We start from the raw sequence: 21,782 nt of genomic DNA, 5'->3' as shown, positions 1-21,782 counted from the left end.
AACTCGCTCGTGGCGGAGTGCACCCTGAGGGCGGAATCCGAACCGGCGGCGGCTCACTCGCGGTGGAGCGCGCCCTGGGACTCCACCCCGCTCCTGCGGCGGAGAGGGAGTGTCGGGGAGGGGCACCGGAGCGGAGGATGGCCGGAGGTAAGGGGCGCCGGCGAGGAGATGGTGGGGTGCCGCCGAGGAAGCGGTCGCGAGAGGGAGAGAAGGACGGAAAAGAAAAAAGCGAACCGTTATCTACATAACCAGTGGCAGCTGGGTAATTTTGTGACCCAAAAGCCAGTAAAAGCCGGGAGAGATGGTACTTTTTATTTGTATTAGGGTGAAAACTATTTTTGGGCAAAAGTACCAGCTGCTTTTGGGCCTTTTGATTTAGCTTTTGACTTTTGGAGCTGAAAGGCGTAGGCGAAAGCCCAATCAAAAGGGCAAAGGGACCCTAAAGTAGACCAACCATGGGGGCGGAGCCCGAGCCGGCAGCGGCTCACTCGTGGTGGAGCGCGCCTAGGACTCCACCCCGCTCCTGCGGTGGAGAGGAGTGTCGGGGAGGGGCGCTGGAGCGGACGGCGACCGGAGGTGAGGGGCGTCGGCGAGGAGGCGGTTGGGTGCCGGCGAGGAAGCGGTCGCGAGAGCGAGAGAAGGACGAAAAAGATAGAAGCGAACCGTTATCTACATAACCAGTGGCAGATGGGTAATTTTTTGATCCAAAAGCCAGTAAAAGCAGGGGAAGATGGTAGTTTGATTTGGATTAGGGTGAAAACTATTTTTGGGAAAAAAACCAGCTGCCGTTGGGCCTTTTGATTTAGCTTTTGGCTTTTTTGGAGCCGAAAGCCGCAAGCGAAATCCCAACCAAAGGCGAAGAAGGGACCTAAAGCAGACCAACCCAGCGCAGCCCACACCGCTACGCCAATTGCAACGCCGCCGTCGTTACTCTCGCCGGAGTCGGAACCACGACGCCGGTCACCGCCGCTGCCCAAGCAGCTTCATCCGAGCCCTGATTCGCCGGATCACATGTGGTCACCTCTCAGATGACCTCCCGACTCTTCAACGCTTTGTTGCTGTTCCTCCTTTTTGCCGCCGCCTCTCTGGGCCGCGGTGGCGCTGTTCAGACGACGCCGTCGCTTGAGTTCCACCACCGGTTCTCCGCGCCTGTGCGGCGGTGGCTGGAGGCCCGCGGGCACGCGCTCCCCGGCGGGTGGCCGGCCCCTGGCGGTGCTGCGTATGTCGCCGCCCTTGCCGAGCACGACCGTCACCACGCGATGTCGGCTGCTGGTGCTGGAGGTAGCGGCGAGGCCCCTCCGCTAACTTTCGCCGAGGGAAACGCCACCCTCAAGGTCAGCAACCTCGGATTGTAAGGACTCTCTCGTATCCCCCAGTCATCAAAATTGTGTATGCATATGTTGTGCTGTATTGGAGAATTTCATCTGATAAATTACATTTCTCTGGATTCTTGTGTAGTTTGCACTATGCTCTCGTGACCGTAGGCACACCAGGGCAAACGTTCATGGTGGCTCTGGACACTGGGAGCGACCTCTTCTGGCTGCCGTGCCAGTGTGATAGCTGCACGCCGCCTGCGACGGCTGCTTCGGGATCAGTAAGAGCTCCTGTCTTCAGAATATTGTGGATCCTTCGATCGATGAGGCGGTGGTTTAGGACTCAGAGTAGAATGTCAATGCACGTTGCCTGTGTTTACAAGGATTCTAGCTTCAGCAGATTGTGAACTGTTAGTCTTTAGGATTTAATTCCTGCTAAAATTAGTTCTGTATGCTGTCTATCAACCGTTGGATATAATTTTTGTGCTATTTCTTCCATTTATGTGTCTTCCAGGTAACCATTTTCGTGCTTAGAGACATTGTGAGTCTAATGCTTGATCTGTTTTGCTTGTTTGGTAATCAAAGAGTCAAGTGTTGTACTTAACTTCATCTCTAAACTGTGATTGTGAAGCTCGTTTTCATTGGTTATCACAATTTGATGACTGCATTGAGTCAAATGGACGTTTATGCAATTTGATGGCTATTACCCATGTGGTAGGTTAGTTGTATATCATGCATATCACTATGAATTGAAATTGTTATTCAGAACATTGTTCTGTTGTGGACGATGCTTCTCACATGCCACAACATCGAAAATTCACCTGTTTTTTGCAACTATCGACCAAATTCCATTACTCCAAACGTGATATTGCATGGTAATAAAGTTTGACCCTTGCACTGACATTGACACTGTGCTCAACATGAAAGATTCTTCATCCTCCAATGTTTATCTCCACCTAGGCTCTCACTGATCCAGATCAACTCCCTTCTTTCTCCTCAAAGTTCTCTTATTCTCTCTTTTGTCTTCTCTACTTAATGGCTCAGCAAAATCTTGAAACCACCACTATTGTCAATTGCTATCAATGATGTCAGTCATTGGACTACTACCTTTGGTGTTTTGGCAGACATTTTTGCTCAGAAATTGTTGGTCAATTGCCTCTAGTAGGTTTTATCCAAATAAGTCCCATGTTTCATCTTTGACATAGTTAAAATTAGGTATAGTATGTATGCCATCCTCAAAAGTGAATGATTTTGTGGTTGTTCATGGGTTGATGTGCTTGACTATTTCCACTATTTAGGCGACTCCGTTGGTGCTGAACTACTGATCTGGAAATTTATGTTTAGTTTCTTGCATCACTACTAACTAGCTGATTTTTAGGCTTCCTTTTACAACCCTGGTATGTCATCAACTAGCAAAGTCATTCCATGCAGTAGCAACTTTTGTGATCTTCAAAAAGAATGCTCCACGACATCACAATGTCCATACAAGATGGTGTATGTCTCTGCGGGCACATCATCTTCTGGATTTTTAGTTGAGGATGTACTTTATCTCTCAACGGAGAATTCACATCCTCACATTCTTAAGGCGCAGATAATGCTTGGGTAATCATTTACTCTGGAGTCTGGATCTACTTGCAAATGCATTCAATGCAGTATTTGACATTTTTTATACTTTTTTGTTAATTAGTTGTGGACAGACTCAAACTGGGTCATTTCTGGATGCTGCTGCTCCTAATGGCCTTTTTGGACTTGGAATAGACAAGGCTTCAGTTCCAAGCATTTTAGCGCAGAAAGGTCTGATACCTAACTCCTTCTCGATGTGCTTTGGACGTGATGGTATTGGGAGGATAAACTTTGGAGATCAAGGAAGCTCGGACCAACAAGAGACACCTCTTGATATCAACCAACGACAGTGAGCAAAATTTGTTCGCTTACCTGTCTCTATAATTACACTTTTATGTTATATCTTTTGCCTCCTGTTAATTTGTCACCTTTTTTTATTATTTATTGTTGTCTAGTCCCACCTACACCATCAGTATCACTGGGATTGCCATTGAAAATAAGCTAACAGACTTGGAATTCAGTACTATTTTCGACACTGGTACCTCCTTCACATACTTGGCGGACCCAGCATATACATATATAACCCAGACTGTAAGTAAATAATCTGATATGAAAATTTATCTTTGACCAAAAAGTTAAGTTTTTTTTTTTCATCAAGATTGAAATTTGTATTTGGGCAAAATGAGAATATGTTTTGGACTAATTGTTGTTTTGTCCTCCATTTTCAGTTTCACGCACAAGTTCAAGCAAATCGCCATGCTGCTGACTCGAGAATTCCTTTTGAATATTGCTATGATCTGAGGTCATTTTATGAACTGTTATATGCGACCATTACTTTAAATCTTTTGTCATCCAATGGCAAATGACATAGGCTAACTTGTCCAGCTCTGGTGAAGCAAGGATTCCAACTCCTGATATAATCCTGAGAACAGTAAGTGGAAGTCTGTTTCCTGTGATTGATCCAGGGCAAGTAATCTCAATTCAGGTATTATTGAGATCTTGGTCCTTGTATTTGTAAAGTTTTATCTACTATAAGCTTGAAGTAATATTTTTGTTTGATAACATTTTCTAACCATTTGTATTTGATGTTCAGGAACATGAATATGTTTATTGCCTGGCAATTGTCAAGAGCATGAAGCTCAATATTATAGGGCGTAAGTTTGCTGCAGTAATATAAATCTTGAGTCGTTCCATACCATTTGTAGTATTAGGCACTTAGGGTGGTTGCTATGATGTTATACTATTCTACTGTTTTATTGTTTGCTTTTTCGAAGGCACAACAGTTAGTACTTTTCCTACACCAAATGCTTCAAATGGTATACAATGATGAAGGTGTTAGATGTATATGCATCTTATGTACTTAGTCAGTAGTATAGGGTGCTCCTTGCATATTGTACATTTAGTTATTAGCCCCATTGGGCATGGAATACACTTGAGTTGCTCATTTCCTAACATGGTACCACAGCCTAGGGTTAGGATCCTTGGACCTCCCGTCGCCGGCTTGCCTCCGGCGAGACGCCGGTGAGTCACCACCGCCGGTTGGCGAAGGCAGCTCCCCCTCTTCTCCCTCCCTCCACTCCCTTCCTCTGTAAACGCCGGCCAGCTCCTCTACGGGGCGCATCAAACGCCGGCCCGCGCCTCTGCGCCGCCGGATCCGCCGCTGGCCCGCCCCTCTGCGGCGCGCCGCCACCGGATCCGCCGCTGGCCCGCGCCTCTGTGGCGCACCGCCGCCGGATCTGCCGCCTCCCGGCCCTGCGCGCGTGCTGGCCCGCGCGCCGCCTGTCCGCCCCGCCGCCGGTCTCCCGCAGGGCCGCGCCGCGTCCGCACCACCCGTCACCGCCGACCCTGCGGTCTCCTGCGCCGCCTCCGGTCCGCGCCGACCTCCTGCGCTGCGGCTCTGCTCCGGCGTGCTCTCCTGCGTGCCCCCCTCCCCCCAACCTCCCATTTCTTCCTTCCGCTGCAGCGCGCGGCTGCTCCGCTTCGCCTGCGCGCCTGCTCTGCTTTTAGCGACTCCTCTACTTCCCCTGCCTCTGTTGTCTTCCCCTAAAAAAAAAAAGAAATAGAGTGCTGCTGTCATGGCCTCCCTTGCTCGACCAGGTGCTATACCCGTTCCTCGGTGTCCTGTTTTGTTCACCGGCACCAATTGGAGTGAGTTTGCCTTCCACATGGAGGTGCACATGGGCGGACAGCAGCTATGGTGTTATCTCACGGGTGAGCGGCCTTGTTCGCCTACTCCCCACCTTCCCACTCCGCCCACCTATGCACCTGATGCGACTGATGAGATCAAGAAGCCTCTCCTGGAGGCGTTTGAGGTTGAGATGGACACCTACCAGTCCAATGTTGACGCTCAAGCGATCTGGCTGTGTGAGGAGGCCTGTGCCAAGGCAATCCTCCTTGCAAGCATGGAGGTCGGCATCTCATTGTCCCTCTGTGGTCTCTCCACTTCTCACTTGATGTGGGCCCACCTCCGCCGGAGCTACGAGATTCGTAATGAGGCCTTGTACCTCGTGGTGGTTGAGGAGGCCCAATCACTTCGGCAGCACAACTCTACTGTGGAGGAGTTCCATCGTCAGATGTCCGTAGTGTGGCACCGCCTCGACACCTTGGGTGCGGAGTTCTGTGCTAGTGGTACTTGCACATGCTGCGATCGTCACCGGGGACAGCGGGAGACTCTTCGTCTTCATGAGTTTCTCTCCCGCCTTCGCCCTGAGTTTGAGGTTGTCAGGTCCCAGCTCCTGACCCGTCGGCCTCACCCATCTCTCGACGAGGTGATGCCGGAGCTACGTGCTGAGGAGACTCGTCTACGGGCGGAGGGTATGAGTGGAGCTCCGTAGTCCTCTGTTCTGGCTGCTCGAGTACCACTCTTGCCCACCGCTACTTCTCAGCCACCGGCCTCGACGGAGCATGCCGACTCTGTTGATTGGTGCCACTACGGTGGCAAAGATCGCCATACTGAGGATGTTTGTCGCAAGAAGCAGCGCGATAAGAAGGCTCGCCGTGGTCAGTCTAGCAGCTCCAGTACTGCTCGCTCAGTTTCTGCTTTGGAGCAGGAGGTCCTCACATTGTTCCGCCGTCTCAATGCTGTTCCTCCCTCTGGCACTACTGTTCAGGCCTCGGGTCCGTCTCCACCACCTCCTCCCTCAGGTATATCATCCAAGTGGTTTCTTGATTTCGGTGCCTCTTTTCATATGACTCCAGATTCCAGTCAGCTGTCCTCTTTTTCTCGTGTTGATCCACCGCCTATTGTTCAGACAGCTGATGGCACCTCTCTTCCAGTTGCTGGTCGGGGTGTTCTTTCTACATCTTCTTTTCATGTTCCTCAGCTCAACATGCAGTTGATGTCCGCTGGTCAGATCACTGATCATGGCTGCCGTATCATTCTTAAGTCTGATTCTTGTTGTGTTCAGGATCTTCACACGGGGCTTCTGGTGGGGACTTGGCCTAGGCGTCATGACTCTCAGCGCCTATGGGAGCTTGACTGGCTATGACTTCCTTCCACTACTCTAGCGAGTCACTCATCCAGTTCTCCTGCTTCTGCATCGGCTGCCTCCATTACCACTACTTTTGCTCAGTGGCATCGTCGTCTTGGACATCTCTTTGGCTCAAGGCTTTCCACTCTTGTTGGTAGTGGTGTTCTAGGTCCTGTTTCTGGAGATGTTGCTCTTCATTGTACGGGTTGTAAGCTTGGCAAACAGCTACAACTCCCCTACCCTTCTAGTGACTCTGTCTCGCAGCGCCCTTTTGATCTCATTCACTCTGATGTATGGGGCCCTGCTCCTTTTGTCTCAAAAGGGAATCATTCCTACTATGTCATATTTATTGATGATTATTCGAGATTTACCTGTATCTATCTTATGTCATCTCGTGGTCAGTTTATGTCCATTTACCAGCAGTTTGCCACTATGATTCGCACACAGTTCGATTCTCCCATTCGTGCTTTTCGCGCTGACTCTGCTGGCGAGTACATCTCTGATGCACATCGGCGCTTCCTTACTGATCATGGTACTCTTGCTGAGTTCTCCTGCCCTGGTGCTCACGCTCAAAATGGTGTTGCCGAGCATAAGCATCGCCACATTCTTGAGACTTCTCGTGCTTTACTCCTTTCTTCTGAGCTTCCACCTCACTTCTGGGCTGAGGTTGTCTCTACTGCCGTCTTCTTTATTAACAAGCAACCCTCCTCTGTTCTTCACGGGTGTACACCCTATGAGCGCCTTTTTGGTCATGCTCCTCGTTACAGTCATCTCCGGTGTTTTGGGTGTGTTTGTTTTGTCCTTCTTCCTCCTCGTGAGCGCACTAAACTGACTGCTCAGTCAGTTGAGTGCGTTTTTCTTGGCTATAGCACGGAGCACAAGGGTTATCATTGCTATGATCCTGTTGCTCGTCGGATGAGGATATCTCGGGATGTCACTTTTGATGAATTCCGTTCTTACCATCCTCGTTCCTCTTCTAGCTCTACTTCCACTGCTGCTGCTGAGTCCCTCTCTTTCTTGACTCTTCCGCTATCTTCTTCACACTCCTTCCCACCACCCAATCTCCCACCACTTCCTTCTGCTCCTTCTATTGTCCCCACACCTCCACTGGATGTGTCTTCTTGCGAGCCCCCTTGCGATTCCTCTCCGTCACTCCTTGGGTCTCCTCCCACTGAGGTCCTTTCTCGTGAGATCACTCACGTCTACACTCGTCGCCCCAGACCTCCTCCTCCAGAGCCACCGTCTGAGTCTTCTCCTTCGCTCCTTGGACCTACTCCAAACCTGTCACCTCGGTATGGTCTTCGTGATCGTGGTACTCTACACCCTCCAGAGCGCTATGGCTTCACTGTTGCTTCTCTTGTCGAGCCAACCACTTACCGTGAGGCTGCTATCCATCCTGACTGGCAGCATGCTATGTACGAGGAGATTGCTGCCTTAGAGCGCACCGGTACATGGGATCTTGTCCCCTTGCCGCCTCACGCCACTCCTATTACTTGTAAGTGGGTCTATAAGATTAAGACTCGATCTGATGGCTCTCTTGAGCGCTACAAGGCTCGCCTTGTGGCGTGTGGTTTCTAGCAGGAGCATGGTTGTGACTATGATGAGACTTTTGCTCCTGTTGCTCACATGACCACTGTCCGGACTCTCCTTGCTGTTGCTTCTGTGCGGCAGTGGTCCATCTCCTAGTTTGATGTTAAGAATGCTTTTCTTAATGGAGAATTGCAAGAGGAGGTCTATATGCAGCCACCCCCGGGCATTTCTGTCCCGGATGGCTTGGTTTGTCGGTTGCGTCGATCCCTTTACAGGCTCAAGCAGACTCCTCGGGCCTGGTTTGAGCACTTCTCCTCTGTTGTTACTGATGCTAGCTTCAAGCCAAGTGACCACGATCCTGCCCTCTTTGTCCACACTTCTCCATGTGGCCGCATGCTTCTTCTCCTCTATGTTGATGACATGATTATCACCGGTGATGACTCTCAGTTCATTGACTTTGTGAAGAAGCGCCTCAGTGATAAGTTCTTGATGTCTGATCTTGGTCCTCTACATTACTTTCTTGGTCTTGAGGTCTCTTCCACGCCTGCTGGCATCTATCTCTCTTAGGAGAAGTATATTCAGGATCTTCTTTCTCGTGCCGCTCTCACAGATCAGCGCACTGTTGATACACCCATGGAGCTTGGTGTTCACCTGCGTGCCACGGATGGCGAACACCTCGCTGATCCGACTCGCTATCGTCATCTTGTTGGTAGCCTTGTTTATCTTGGGGTCACTCGTCCTGATATTTCTCATGTTGTCCATATACTAAGTCAGTTTGTCTCTGCTCCCACTCAACTCCACTATACCCACCTTCTCCGTGTTCTTCGGTATCTTCGCGGCACCATTTCTCGACGGTTATTCTTCCCTCGCTCTAGCCCTCTCCACCTTCAGGCGTACTCTGATGCGACCTGGGCTAGTGACCACTCTGATCGTCGTTCTCTCTCTGCCTATTGTGTCTTTCTTGGATCCTCCTTGATTGCTTGGAAAACCAAGAAGCAGACAGCAATTTCCCGTTCGAGTGCTAAGGCTGAGTTGAGAGCTATGGCGGCTGTGACAGCTGAGATCACTTGGCTCCGATGGCTCCTTGAGGATTTTGGTGTGACAGTTTTCACACCAACTCCTCTATCTTCTGACAGCACTGGTGCGATCAGCATTGCTCGTGATCCGGTCAAGCATGAACTTACCAAGCACATCGGGGTTGATGCTTCCTACGTGCGATCGCAAGTCCATGATGCGATTGTCGCCCTTCGCTATGTCCCTTCAGAGTTCCAGTTGGCAGATTTCTTCACGAAGGCTCAAACAAGGGCGCAACATGATTACTTCCTCTCCAAACTCAGTGTTGTAGACCCTCCATGAGTTTGAGTGGGGGGGGGTGTTAGATGTATATGCATCTTATGTACTTAGTCAGTAGTATAGGGTGCTCCTTGCATATTGTACATTTAGTTATCAGCCCCATTGGGCATGGAATACACTTGAGTTGTTCATTTCCTAACAGAAGGAATGTTCAGCAAATTAGCATACTCATTTTTTTTCCTTATTATTGCCAGTATCGGCATATGCATACAACTCATGTTATATATGATCTGGGTTGATGCGGTTTACAAACATGATATGCTTCTAGCAGTCGTTCCAAAGTTGTGCTCAGGAGCACTAGGTGGTTGTTGTGACCAACTTTGAACTGAATGGAACCCATTCCTTGCAAGTACAAAAGAATATGATGTACCAATGGGAACACTCAATCTCTTGAAATCATCCTAAATGTCTCTATAAACTAGTGTACAGGCCATCAGTTTGATCTAAATCACACACGTTTGGCCTGAATATTGCTTGCTGATTTGGTGCTCAAGGTAAAGGTCTCTAGAAAAGAACTGGTGTATACTAAGGTTTCAGGCTATTGGAAATCTTGGACCAGTTACTGTGCAATATCAAACGAAAATTACGAAATTTACCCCAAAAAAATGAAATTTGTTTTTTTTGTTAATTTTGTAATTGAACTAAGGAAAAAATCTAGAGAAAATTCCAAATGTGATCTAAAGAAGCAAATGATGGTCAACATCGAGGACAACCAAATTTCGGACTAACTGAATATGCTGTTATGAGTCAGTACATTTTTCTTATATCCCTGTTTTATTCAAACTGAAGATGTTATCTGAAATTCATATAATGATTTCTCCAGTCTATTGGAATTTCTACAGCCATCACTAGTGTTCCTTAAATATCTTCATAGCTATGTGACGGTATCGAATATCTATGTAGCTATGTGACAGTATCTATTGAATCAATTAAACCCACCGGTCTAAATAAATGGTGACCTATCATTCAAGCTTTGAGATATTTGTTTTTTCATGAAAACAGAGTACAACTTATGTATATTGTCTTTTCCAGAAAATTTCATGACTGGTCTTCGTGTAGTGTTCGATCGAGAAAGGAGAATTCTTGGATGGAAGAAATTCAATTGTAAGTAATCATGTATCTCGCCCTTTTATCCCAAACTGATTTGCTTATGATTTGCTATGTGAAATGAAGGTTATGATACTGATAGTTCAAACCCTCTCTCCACCAACTCACGGAATTCGTCAGTTTTTTCACCTTCAACGTCTGAGAACTACTCTCCTGAGGAAGCAAGGAATCCAACTGGTGTTTCCCAGTTGAGACCTTTGAACAATTCATCTCCTGGAACGTTACAAGATAGTTTTCTTTTCATGCTTCTTTTAATTGGTTCACTGGTGCATTATGCTCTGATTCCTCTTGTTGGTGTAGGGTTGATCCGGCTGTAAATTAGCTCTTACTGTAAAATAGATACTGTAGAGCTTGACTAGTTAGTACAGCATATAGAACACAACACAATTGCTTAGTGCTTACATGTTCTGTAAATTCGACAATAGTAATTAATTGTGATGCTGGTTTTTATGGCTCATTATATACACGCTTCCCTTTCCATCTTGATTTCACTTTTCTTTTTATTAAGGAAAAGTCTAAATTACTCTCGTGAACTATAGCCAAAGTTTGGATAACCCCCTAAACTATCGTTTGATTCATTTTACACCCGAAAGTATATCTTTTGGTTCAAATTACCCCCTAATATAATTTGTCTTTTTTTTTATTTCTCCATGCATAGGTGGAGTTTTAACCAGAAATTTTATAAGATGATAGTATACATCATAACATATCTTAGAAAAATACACATTAACTTTTTATCATTATTTTAATAGATTAGTATATTAAATAATAAATTAATTATTGGAGTATAAAATTATATGAAAAATCATGATAAATAAATTATAACAAAAAATTTTAATATGCATTATGATGTTCACTACTACCCTGCAAAATTTGAAATTAAAATTCAACTTATGTATGGAGAAATAAAAAAGGATAAATTATATATGAGGTAAAATGAACTAAATTGTATAGTTTAGGGGTAAATTGAACTAAGTTATAGTTTAGTGGGTTATTCAGACTTTGTCTATACTTGAAGGCGGTAAATTAGATTTTTTTCCTTTTATTAAACTATTTTGCCTCTTAGCTTCCATCAATTCAGCTTGATAACGGGAAACGATGTGTAGTAGCACAGAGTGTGAAACAAGTTTCAGTGAACAGTATGGAAGGATCAAAATGCCTAAGACGGGGCGTGAATTAGGCTTCTACAAATTTTTTTTCTTGCGGAAATTAAACTCACGCATAAGCCTAATCATTATATTCCAGATGCCTAAACCTTAGAATGTGTGACTAGCACTTAGAATGTGTGAATATTCTATGCGTTCCAAAATTTTATACCCTAGTTCTAACCCTATACTAGCATGACAATTTTAGTAATTGAAATTGCGGAAAGTAAAAAGAGGGTTAGAACCCCAATTTTTTCCTAAGGTATCGCAGATCAGCGATCGGCGAATTCCAAACTGAGCACCACCTTCGTTTTGTGCTTACCAAGAACACTACCACAGGCTGTCTAGGTGATGCCGATTACTAAGAGTAACAAGCAAATACTTCACTTGACCTGCTCTAGACTAAGAGAAAAGGTGGATGCACACTTGCTACACCCTAGGCACTAATGATGTCCTTAATCTTCAATTAAGAATTTTGCAAAATTACTCTAGCGCTTCACTTTGCCCTTAACTCCCAAAGGTGAGTGTGAAACTTTTCTGGTGCTAAGAGAGCTTCCTTGGAGTTGTTGAACACGTATATATATAGCTTCACTCAAAACAACTAGTCGTTGCCCTTTATGCTGCAGATGAAACATTTTTTTTAACGAACAATACTCGACGAGTGCGTTTCTATTAATATAGTAGAAAAAAGTACAAGGATATAACCTTGGGAGGCCATAACCAGAAAAAGAAAAAAAGGCACAACAGCAACACTGGCGGATTGGATTGGGACATCAACACGCGCTGAACACAACTCCAGTCAAACGACTTAGGCTGGTCGGATTGGGACGTCGATGCAAGCCACACAACTTGTCTCCACTAGACAACACTGCCCGGTCGGATTGGGACATCGACACGGACGAGACCACTCCACTGGACAATGGAGGCAGACCAAAGTCTAGCCGCCGCGGCTAACAAACCTTCTTCACCTCAAGTAGCCGCTGTCAGGTACAGCCCCCGCGCTGAAAGAAAAACGAGAGAAACAGATCGCACCGCACCGAAAAGGCCACCGCCAAGCGGGACCCACCGCCGTAGTGCCGCTGCAACACCACACACCATCCGACAGGGTGAAACCACCAGATCCGGACCACACAGGCTGCCTCGCAGTCGCCACCGCGAAACACAACGCACGGGGGCCTCGCCGCATCCGCCGTTGGACTCCACCTCACTCGTCGCCTCGCCTCACGCGGGGACCTTGCCACGCCCGCCTCAGCACTCCTAGTCGCAGATCCGTTTACTAAGTCGCTGTCATCAGGATGAGGAGTAGTGTTGCCCCGTTTCCAAGCCTCCCATCAGAAGCAGATGATCCGCGCCCACCGGACGACAGCATCTCGTTGCCCCACCTGCGCACACAGCCTCCGCCATCATGCCAGCAAGCTAAGTTGTCGTCTACGTCGTCTTCCGACGATGTACCGCACTGGAGCCGCCGAGCGAGGCTGAGCAACCCACCGCAGTCCGCTGCAAACCTAGTCTTCCCTTGGTGTCGTTGCTGCAAGCGCCGTCCTCCGACGTAGTCCTGCGCCGAACTAACAATTGCCATGCAATGCCAGCCGCCGCGATCCGCTGCAAGCAGCCAAAACCAACACCCATGCGAAGACCCCTGGCAGCCGGCATAATATTGGCCGCCGCCACAAGGGCTCAGCAACCCCCCATCGAGCCACACTCCTGCACCGACTGCCAAGCCGCGCCACCGGCGGAAGCCATCCATGAACAACGACAACACCGGCAATGCTACAGGCCGAGTTGGGTCTCAGCAAACGACGCCTCCAAGAAGGTGACGACGCCTAAGGCGCCGCCATCGCTCGTCCAAAGCGGACAGGGCTTTCACCCAGAGAACCCGTGCAACAGGGATGGGCTCCAAGATGACGCCCCCAATGGGGAGAACGACGCACTCGGACGCCGTCGCCATCACCGCCGGCAGGAATGCCGGCAAGGCTTACGTCCGGAGAATCCCATCCACTGCACGCACTGAGCCTAGCATTCCGAATCCGCAGCCATGGAAGCTCCCCGGGTGCAGCGCCGCCGTGGTGCCACCTCGAGCCGCGACCAGCACACAGCCTCCAAACAGCCGCACCTCCCCCATGCGCAGCTCCGTTGCCAAGGCCGCAGCCACAGGAATCCGGCCGCCGGAGGGCCGGAACCAGTCACGGCCGGCCCCGAGCACCCCAGCTTCTCCCGCGCGCAGCCCCACGCCTCCTCAACGCCCGCGCGCGGCCACTGCCGAGCCTGCGCCTCCTCCTCCGCGCCGAGCCCGCGCCAACGGTGCCCGCCCCGTGCGCCCAAGCCACAGACAGCCAGATCCGGCAGGTGCGTGCCAAATCTAGCGCCCTGCGCCCTGCAGCCACCAGCCGCCACCCGCGCCGGCGCCCTCCTTCGCAGATCCCCTCGTCGCGCATGACCTCTGCTCGCCTTGCGCGCCGCCCACACCCTCCTCGCACGCCAGGCACCACCGCCGAGAGGCCGCCACAACGCGGGGACGCAGGCGCCGGCGACCCAGGGCGCCTCCACCACCGGGCATGGTCCCCCGCCAGACCACGCGTGCAGGTCACGCAGAGACCCCACTGCCGCCCTCCTAGGGAGCTGCGCGGACTTCCGGCAGCTCCTTCCGGCGGCGGCGAGGAGGAGAGGCGGGGGATGGGGGTGGCAGTGGTGAGGGTTTGGGGGCGCCGCCCGAGTCGCCCGAGCGGGGGTGACGCGGGCGGAATTGTTTCTATGTTCACAGCAGTTGGCCCCAGTTTCAACGTCTGATGCAACATTGACCGACTAGTAAAAGTAGAATCACTTTCTGACAGTTGACCGACTGGTTCGGTCAGTCCTTCCTCTACGTAATCACCGAACCCAGAGACATCTGCAGTTTCCCATCGGCTGGTTCGGTCTATGCAAAACCAGTGAGCTCCGAATCTATCGGTCATTCCAGAAGGTTTTGCACATACACACCACAATACCACCGACTAATTTGGTCTTGATCAACTCACTCACCACCGAATCAATCAGTCATTCCAGAAGGTTCAGGCATGGTATAACACAGTATGACCGAACCATACTGTCATTCCAATATCATACTTGCCAATGACCACCGACTAATTGGGTGACCCCACATCTTCATGACCAAATGATTCGGTCTGTTGAATCTGTGACTCCTGAGTTAAGCAAACTCGTCCCATTTAATCTTTTTGTGTCTAAGTTTCTCGTGGCTTCATCTGAGCTATCTAGTACTAGATTTTCACAAGTATGCACCACACCTATCTATAGGCTTATCAAGGTCAAGCTACTACACCTTGCCCCATTTATAGTACGGCCAATGGAAAAACAAAGTCCTAAACTATTCTAAGTGTCTCTCAATACCAAACAAAACTTAGAACTAGGTTGTCCTTAATCTTTGCGCATATCCTTTGCACCAATACAATGAAAACCACAACGATGGGTCAAGAATACCATGAAAGTTCATCATTGCACAAACTTACCGTAAAACAAATGTTAGTCGCAATATTTATGTTGTCATTAATCGCCCAAATCAAAAGGAGCCTATATGCTCTTTCATTCTCTCCTTTCTTGTGATTGATGCCAATACAACCTTAAATCATATAATTTGAAAGGAATGTGAGGTATGACTCACTTGATGTGCATGAACTTGTTTCAAATAAGAGAAGAGTGTTAGTCAAGTTCATGCAAATCAAGTCCAACAACTCATACAAGTGATTAAGCACATACGCAAGCAATCAAAACATATGTGAAAGGATATGAAATAAGTACAAGTACATGTCAAACACGGTAGCTAGGTAGTTGGCAATATATACAAATGCATACAAGTAGACATGATGCATGAGAGTAGCACATCATAAGATCAAAAAGCCTAGCTACCAAAAGCCCCCCCCTACTCACATCTTTCCACTCTCTCCCCCTTTGTTATCAAGCACAAAAAACTCTGTGTCGAAAGCTGGAGCAGGAGGTGCAGGAGTGCCCTTGGGAGCGGAGTCACGTCACATAGAAAAGTCATCACCGGACCGGACTCTGAAGAAGACGGCTCCATTGTCTGTGGTTTTGTAGTAACTGTTGAAACACGTGGAGGAGCCTATGTAGTAATTGCTGCAGGAGCTGGTGCAATTGAGGATCGAATTGGGATTATAGTAAACTTTATTTTGATAAAACATCTTTGATTATTTTAGATAAAGGATAAAATTAGGCCTCTACAACCACATGGTGGATATATACAGCCAAAGGTTACAAAGAGTTCTTAGACTCTAGTCCTCAACAAAGAGGAGCACAAAAACACAAGAAAGAAAACTCTAAGACAAACAAAATAACTAGAAGACTAAACTTCATTCTTCTTGTTCATCCATGCTTCTATCTTGTGTTATCACTATGCCTCGCCAAACCATCACATCTTCCATCTACTTAGAAACTTGATGCCGGACTTGGAAGCGAAACCATCATATCATGCTTGCGCCTCTCTATCGCATAAAAGACCGCTAAGTCAATCTCGACCACAACCATATGCACCCCTCCATAGGCCCGCCGACAAAATCGCCATCACCCAAGATGATTCCTAGCAACAACAAATGAGGATGCCAATGCCGGCATGAAAAGAACCTCCTAGGCGGCGCCTCCAAGGAGGATACGACGTCGAAGATGCCACAACTGCAAAGCTGGCGAGCCGGAATTGGGTTTTCACCCGGAAGTCATGCAACACAAGGAGAGGGTGTAGGAATATGGGGTAGTAAAAATAAAAATTTTCTACCGCATAAATCAGGATTTCTGCAGTTATAGATCACGGGATTACCACTAGACACGCGGTTGCGGAACTTCTGTAGCGCGTCGGTGTAGTGCAGATGGAAGCCGGTAGTGCAGTTGTGTGAACCACCTCATGAACGGCTCGTCTTTGTGCAGCAAGCGCAGCACCTCCACGAAGTCCACACGTACGGGAAGAAGCTTCGCACTCCAGATTGCTAGATCCACAAGAACGAACTAGGGCTAGATGCACGAGGAAGCGAAGCAGGGAGGAGGGGGCGGCTAGGGTTACTATAGTGGCGAGTACCCCCCCCCCCACCCTGTATTTATAGCTCCTTTGGGCGCCCCTTAGGTGGGCTTCCATGGGCCCCACCTTAGGCATCCCCTAATGGGCCAACTGAAGCCCATTAGTGCATCTAAGCCCAGTCTAATTTGGATCTCATCCTCATTAGGCTTCTGGCCCTTAAGTGTGTGACCCTATGGGCTCACGCATGAATAGACATGGCCCAGTACTCCTACTGGCCAATAGTTGATAGCGGTCTCTAGCAAGACGTGTCAACTCATAAGCACGCGCGAATCATATCTGTCGAGCCGTCACAATCTTATATACATGTTGTTCCTTTTGCCTCACGATATTTGGTCTAGCTCCAAGCCAACCGCTCTTTCTCGATCCTGTGATTCGGAATCCTTGGTTAACTCTTAACCCCAGCATGGCCATGCATTTCCTGATTCGAATCACTCGAGGGGCCCAGAGATATCTCTCTTGCAGAGAGGGGAAAATCTGATTGCCTCTAGTGCAATCACTGGAGGTACACTTTATTAACCATGAATACAAGGAAATATGATTGCCTCTAGGGCATATTTCCAACAGTCTCCCACTTGCACTAGAGTCAATCCAGAATGTATCTAATACCCATTGCTCTTGTGTGCCTCTCATGCTTGGGCTGTGGAAGGGGTTTTGTCAACGGATCTGAAATGTTCAGGTCAGTGTGTATTTTGCATATCTTGATCTCACCCCGATCGATGAACTCTCGAATGAGATGAAATCGCTGCATAACGTGTTTGCTCTTCTGGTGATTCCTTGGCTCCTTGGCTTGCGCAATGGCTCCACTGTTGTCACAGTAGAGATCCAGCGTGCTAGAGGCATTAGGGAACACACCAAGCTCAATAAGGAACTTCCTTATCCAAACACCTTCCTTCGCAGCTTTCGAAGTTGCGATGTACTCGGCCTCTGTCGTAGAATCAGCCACCGTCTCCTGCTTGGAACTCTTCCAGCTAACAGCACCACAATTTATTGTGAACACGTAATTTGATTGGGACTTTGAATCATCTTTGTCAGTTTGGAAGCTAGCAATGGTGTAACCCGTTACAACGAGCTCTTTCTCACCTCCATTGACCAAAAACACATTCTTAGTTTTTCTTAAGTACTTAAGAATGTTCTTCACAGCTGTCCAGTGACTCTCACCCGGATTAGACTGGTATCTGCTTGTAACGCTTAGAGCATAAGAAACATCTGGACGGGTACTTATCATTGCATACATAATAGATCCAATTGCCGAAGCATATGGAACTTTGCTCATGCGATCCCACTCATCAGTTGTCGTAGGACACTGACTCTTGCTAAGATGTATGCCATGTGACGTAGGAAAGAACCCTTTCTTCGCCTCTTCCATGTTGAACTGTTTCAACATTTTGTCAATATAAGTATCCTGGCTTAATCCTATAAGCCTCCTCGATCTATCTCTATAGATCTTGATGCCCAGTATGTATGCTGCTTCTCCTAAATCCTTCATCAAAAAACTATTTTTCAATGAAGTCTTTACGGACTCAAGCATAGGAATATTATTTCCAATCAGCAGTATGTCATCTACATACAAGATTAGAAATGCAACATAACTTCCACTTTCCTTCTTATAAACACAAGCTTCTTCTTCGTTTTTAATGAAGCCAAACCCTTTGACTACTTCATCAAAACGAATATTCCAACTTTGAGATTCTTGCTTTAATCCATAAATGGATTTTTGAAGCTTGCATATCTTTCCAGCATTGGTCGGATCGACAAAACCCTCGGGCTGCATCATATACACGTCCTCGGTCAGATTTCCATTAAGGAAAGCTGTTTTGACATCCATCTGCCATATTTCATAATTGAAATATGCAGCAACAGCTAGAATAATCCGAACAGATTTAAGCATCGCCACAGGCGAGAAAGTCTCGTCGTAGTCAACTCCTTGAACTTGTCAAAAACCTTTTGCGACAAGTCGAGCTTTATAGATGTGAACATTTCCATCTATATCTTTTTTCTTCTTATAGATCCATTTGCATTCGATGGTTCTCACACCATCAGGCGGGTCTATCAAGTTCCAAACTTGATTTTCCTTCATGGATTCTATTTCGGATTTCATGGCATCTTGCCATTTCTCAGAGTCAGGGTCTGCCATCGCCTCTGCATATGTTGCAGGCTCATCATTGTCTAACAATAATAATTCCCGCGCTGCACAGAGCCTTGCTGACCTTCGTGGTTGCGGAGGTGCTTCTGTTGCCATAGGCATCTCAACTTGTTCAGCTACATTAGCATCACTTGTAGAGTTTTGTCCTATTGGCTCATCTCGAACATCTTCAAGTTGCACTGTTCTTCCACTTTTCTCTCCTTTGAGAAACTCTTTCTCTAGGAAAACTCCGTTCCGAGCGACAAACACTTTGCCCTCAGATCGATTGTAGAAGTAATACCCTAAGGTCTCCTTTGGGTATCCCACGAATATGCACTTATCTGATTTGGGTGCAAGCTTGTCAGACTGGAGTCGTTTGACAAATACTTCACAACCCCAAATCTTTAGAAAAGACAACTGGGAGTCTTGCCAGTCCATATCTCATATGGTGTCTTATCTATGGATTTTGATGGCACCCTATTTAATGTGAAAGCTGTTGTTTCTAAAGCGTAATCCCAAAACGATAACGATAGGTCTGACTGGCTCATCATTGATCGAACCATGTCCAACAGAGTTCGATTATGTCGCTCAGACACACCGTTTCTCCAAGGTGTTCCAGGCGGCGTAAGTTGTGGAACAATTCCGCAACTCTTTAGATGATTGCTAAACTCGTGGCTCAGATATTCACCTCCACGATCAGATCGTAAAGCTTTAATTTTCTTGCCACATTGATTTTCAACTTCACTCTGAAATTCTTTGAACTTTTCAAAAGTTTCAGACTTATGCTTCATCAAATAGACATAGCCATATCTACTCAAGTCATCAGTGAAAGTTATGAAGTATTGGAATCCACCTCTAGCAATCGAGCTCATTGGTCCACATACATCAGTATGTATGAGTTCCAGTAAGTCCGATGCTCTCTCTGGAAAACCTGTGAATGGTGTCTTGGTCATCTTGCCTAGCAAACAAGCTTCGCATGTCTCGTATGACTCAAAATCAAACGAAGTTAGAAGTCCATCTGAATGGAGCTTCGTCATGCGTTTCTCACTTATATGACCGAGACGACAATGCCACATGTAGGTAGGATTCAAATCAGCAAGCCGAGGCCTTTTAGCATTAATATTACAGATAGGTGAATCATTAAGATTTAAAACAAATAGCCCATTCACAATGGACGCAAAAGCCACAAACATATTATTCTTAGAGATAGCACAACCATTGTTTTCACTCGCAAAAGAATAACCATCCTTCATCAAACATGAATTAGACAGAATGTTTCGACTCAAACTAGGAACAAAATAATAATTACTAAGCTCCAAGACAAATCCTGACGGTAGGTGAAGTTGCATCGTCCCGACGGCCACAGCAGCAACTCTTGCATTATTGCCGACGCGGAAGTCAACTTCTCCTCTTCCAACGATTCTACTCTTTGTTAGTCCCTGCATCGAATTGCATATGTGAGCAACCAATCCGGTATCAAATATCCAAGAATTAACACAAGAATCAGCGAGGAATATTTCTGTAATATGAATAACAAGCGTACCTAAGGTGGAAGAACGGTTCTTCAACGAGGCAAGGTACAACTTGCAATTCCTCTTCCAGTGTCCCTTCTTGTGATAATGAAAGCACTCATTATCTGCAGCTGGTCCAGGTTTAGCCTTGGGTGCAGGGTTTGGCTTAGGGTTCGCAACCTTAGCCTTGCCCTTCTTCTTCCAAGAAGAACCTTTCTTCTTGAAAGCAGGCTTATTCTGGATAGCCATCACATGACCGCCGCTTGTGCTCTTCTTGATGTCACTCTCTGCTGTCTTGAGCATGCCACACAGTTTAGTCAGGCCCTTTTCAGCCCCATTCATATGGTAGTTCGAGATGAAGTTCCCATAGCTTGGTGGTAAAGAGGCGAGAATGAAATCAGTGGCCAACTCTTGGCCAAGTGGGAAGCCCAGCTTCTCCAACCTCTGTGTGTAACCAACCATCTTGATTACATGCGGACCCACTGCAGCGCCTTCTGCCAGCTTGCTCTCGACAAAGGCCTTGGACACATTGAACCTTTCAGTCCTGGCCTGAGTTTGAAACATGTCCTGAAGCGCCACGATCATATCGTGTGCCTCATGGTTTGTCTCGAACTGCATCTGTATGTCAGGTTCCATGCAAGCGAGCATAAGGAAGCTTACTTCAAGGTTGTTGTCACAAGCCTTTTTGTAAGCAGTCTTTTCCTCACCAGCTGCATCATCAGCAGGCTCTTCTGGTAATGGGGTATCCAGAACATCTTCCTTTTTCTCTGCCCTGAGAACAATTCTCAGGTTGCGGATCCAATCCGCATAGTTAGTCCCATTCAGTTTGTCCTTCTCAAGGACCGAACGCAATGAAAAGGATTGGGTGTTATTGTGGACCATGATCTACAACAAAATAATAATGCAAAATACTAAGACAAATATATTCATGATGGAGTAAATGACTTTAAGCAATTAACAGAATTTACTCCCACTAAAATCAATATCCCTCTATTGATTCTTAGCGATTCAAGACCCACAACTATCAAGTTGACTAGTGAGCTTTAGCATCACCGCTAGAAGACTAGATAGATTGGTAAGCAACTCTTTGCTAATCATATCACATAGGACACTTGTTGTTGGGTGACATCTCCATGTCTCGCTCCCAACCTTTATGCCCCAAGATCCTTAACCGTTAAGATGATATTGTCAAGCTAACCAACCCTTTATGCGTGCATGTATCCGATACAGCCTGTCTAGTCAAGGAAAACCAGTGGTGCCCCGATTTCATAGACCCACCACCAATCGTACAAGACATGGAACAGAACAAGGTTTAGTTGGTAGGGCATGATAGCTCAAAATTTGTGAGGGATCGTTCTACTTCTACTATGACGCACGTAGTAGTAAAACGTCAAGAACGGCAAGCACATAATTGTGAATCAGTACAGCCCATGTTTTTATGGTGATCTCCATCCTCATAGAACCTGTTCACCACGTTGATCTCCATCTCCATGTTTCATGTGCACCATCCTCCATTTGATGAAGCCTCCAAGAACTAGAACTCGCTATTACACCTAATAGCTAGTAAATAAAATTACATTCACGACTTGGATCA

At 47.2% G+C, this 21,782-nt stretch overlaps 1 protein-coding gene across 2 annotated transcripts; it reads left to right on the top strand.

Moving 5' to 3' along the window:
- The first annotated feature begins 833 nt into the window (after window positions 1-833).
- Window positions 834-10,816, top strand: LOC120689743 (aspartyl protease family protein 1-like). 2 transcript variants are annotated; one of them, XM_039972140.1, is made up of 10 exons: window positions 834-1,351; window positions 1,459-1,594; window positions 2,692-2,915; window positions 3,001-3,225; window positions 3,332-3,467; window positions 3,605-3,678; window positions 3,762-3,861; window positions 3,970-4,030; window positions 10,262-10,333; window positions 10,457-10,814. In XM_039972140.1, exons 1-10 carry the CDS (start codon window positions 1,029-1,031, stop codon window positions 10,651-10,653), a joined length of 1,548 nt encoding a protein of 515 aa, XP_039828074.1. In that variant the 5' UTR covers window positions 834-1,028; the 3' UTR covers window positions 10,654-10,814. The 2 variants fall into 2 exon arrangements, with proteins under 2 accessions (XP_039828074.1, XP_039828073.1); XM_039972139.1 differs by having other exon boundaries at window positions 835-1,351; window positions 10,403-10,816.
- Window positions 10,817-21,782: the final 10,966 nt, after the last annotated feature.

The sequence above is a fragment of the Panicum virgatum genome, chromosome 9N (genome assembly GCF_016808335.1).
Source record: "Panicum virgatum strain AP13 chromosome 9N, P.virgatum_v5, whole genome shotgun sequence".
In the NCBI taxonomy this organism is placed as follows: domain Eukaryota; kingdom Viridiplantae; phylum Streptophyta; class Magnoliopsida; order Poales; family Poaceae; genus Panicum; species Panicum virgatum.
The sequence above is the reverse complement of the archived record's forward strand: the minus strand, read 5'-3'. Positions and strand labels throughout refer to the sequence as shown.

Coding starts and splice junctions, on each gene's coding strand:
- LOC120689743 (XM_039972139.1), top strand. CDS start 1,029: ATGACCTCCCGACTCTTCAACGCTTTGTTGCTGTTCCTCCTTTTTGCC. Junction 1,352..1,458: donor AAGGTCAGCAACCTCGGATT/GTAAGGACTCTC, acceptor ATTCTTGTGTAG/TTTGCACTATGCTCTCGTGA. Junction 3,862..3,969: donor GGCAAGTAATCTCAATTCAG/GTATTATTGAGA, acceptor TTTGATGTTCAG/GAACATGAATATGTTTATTG.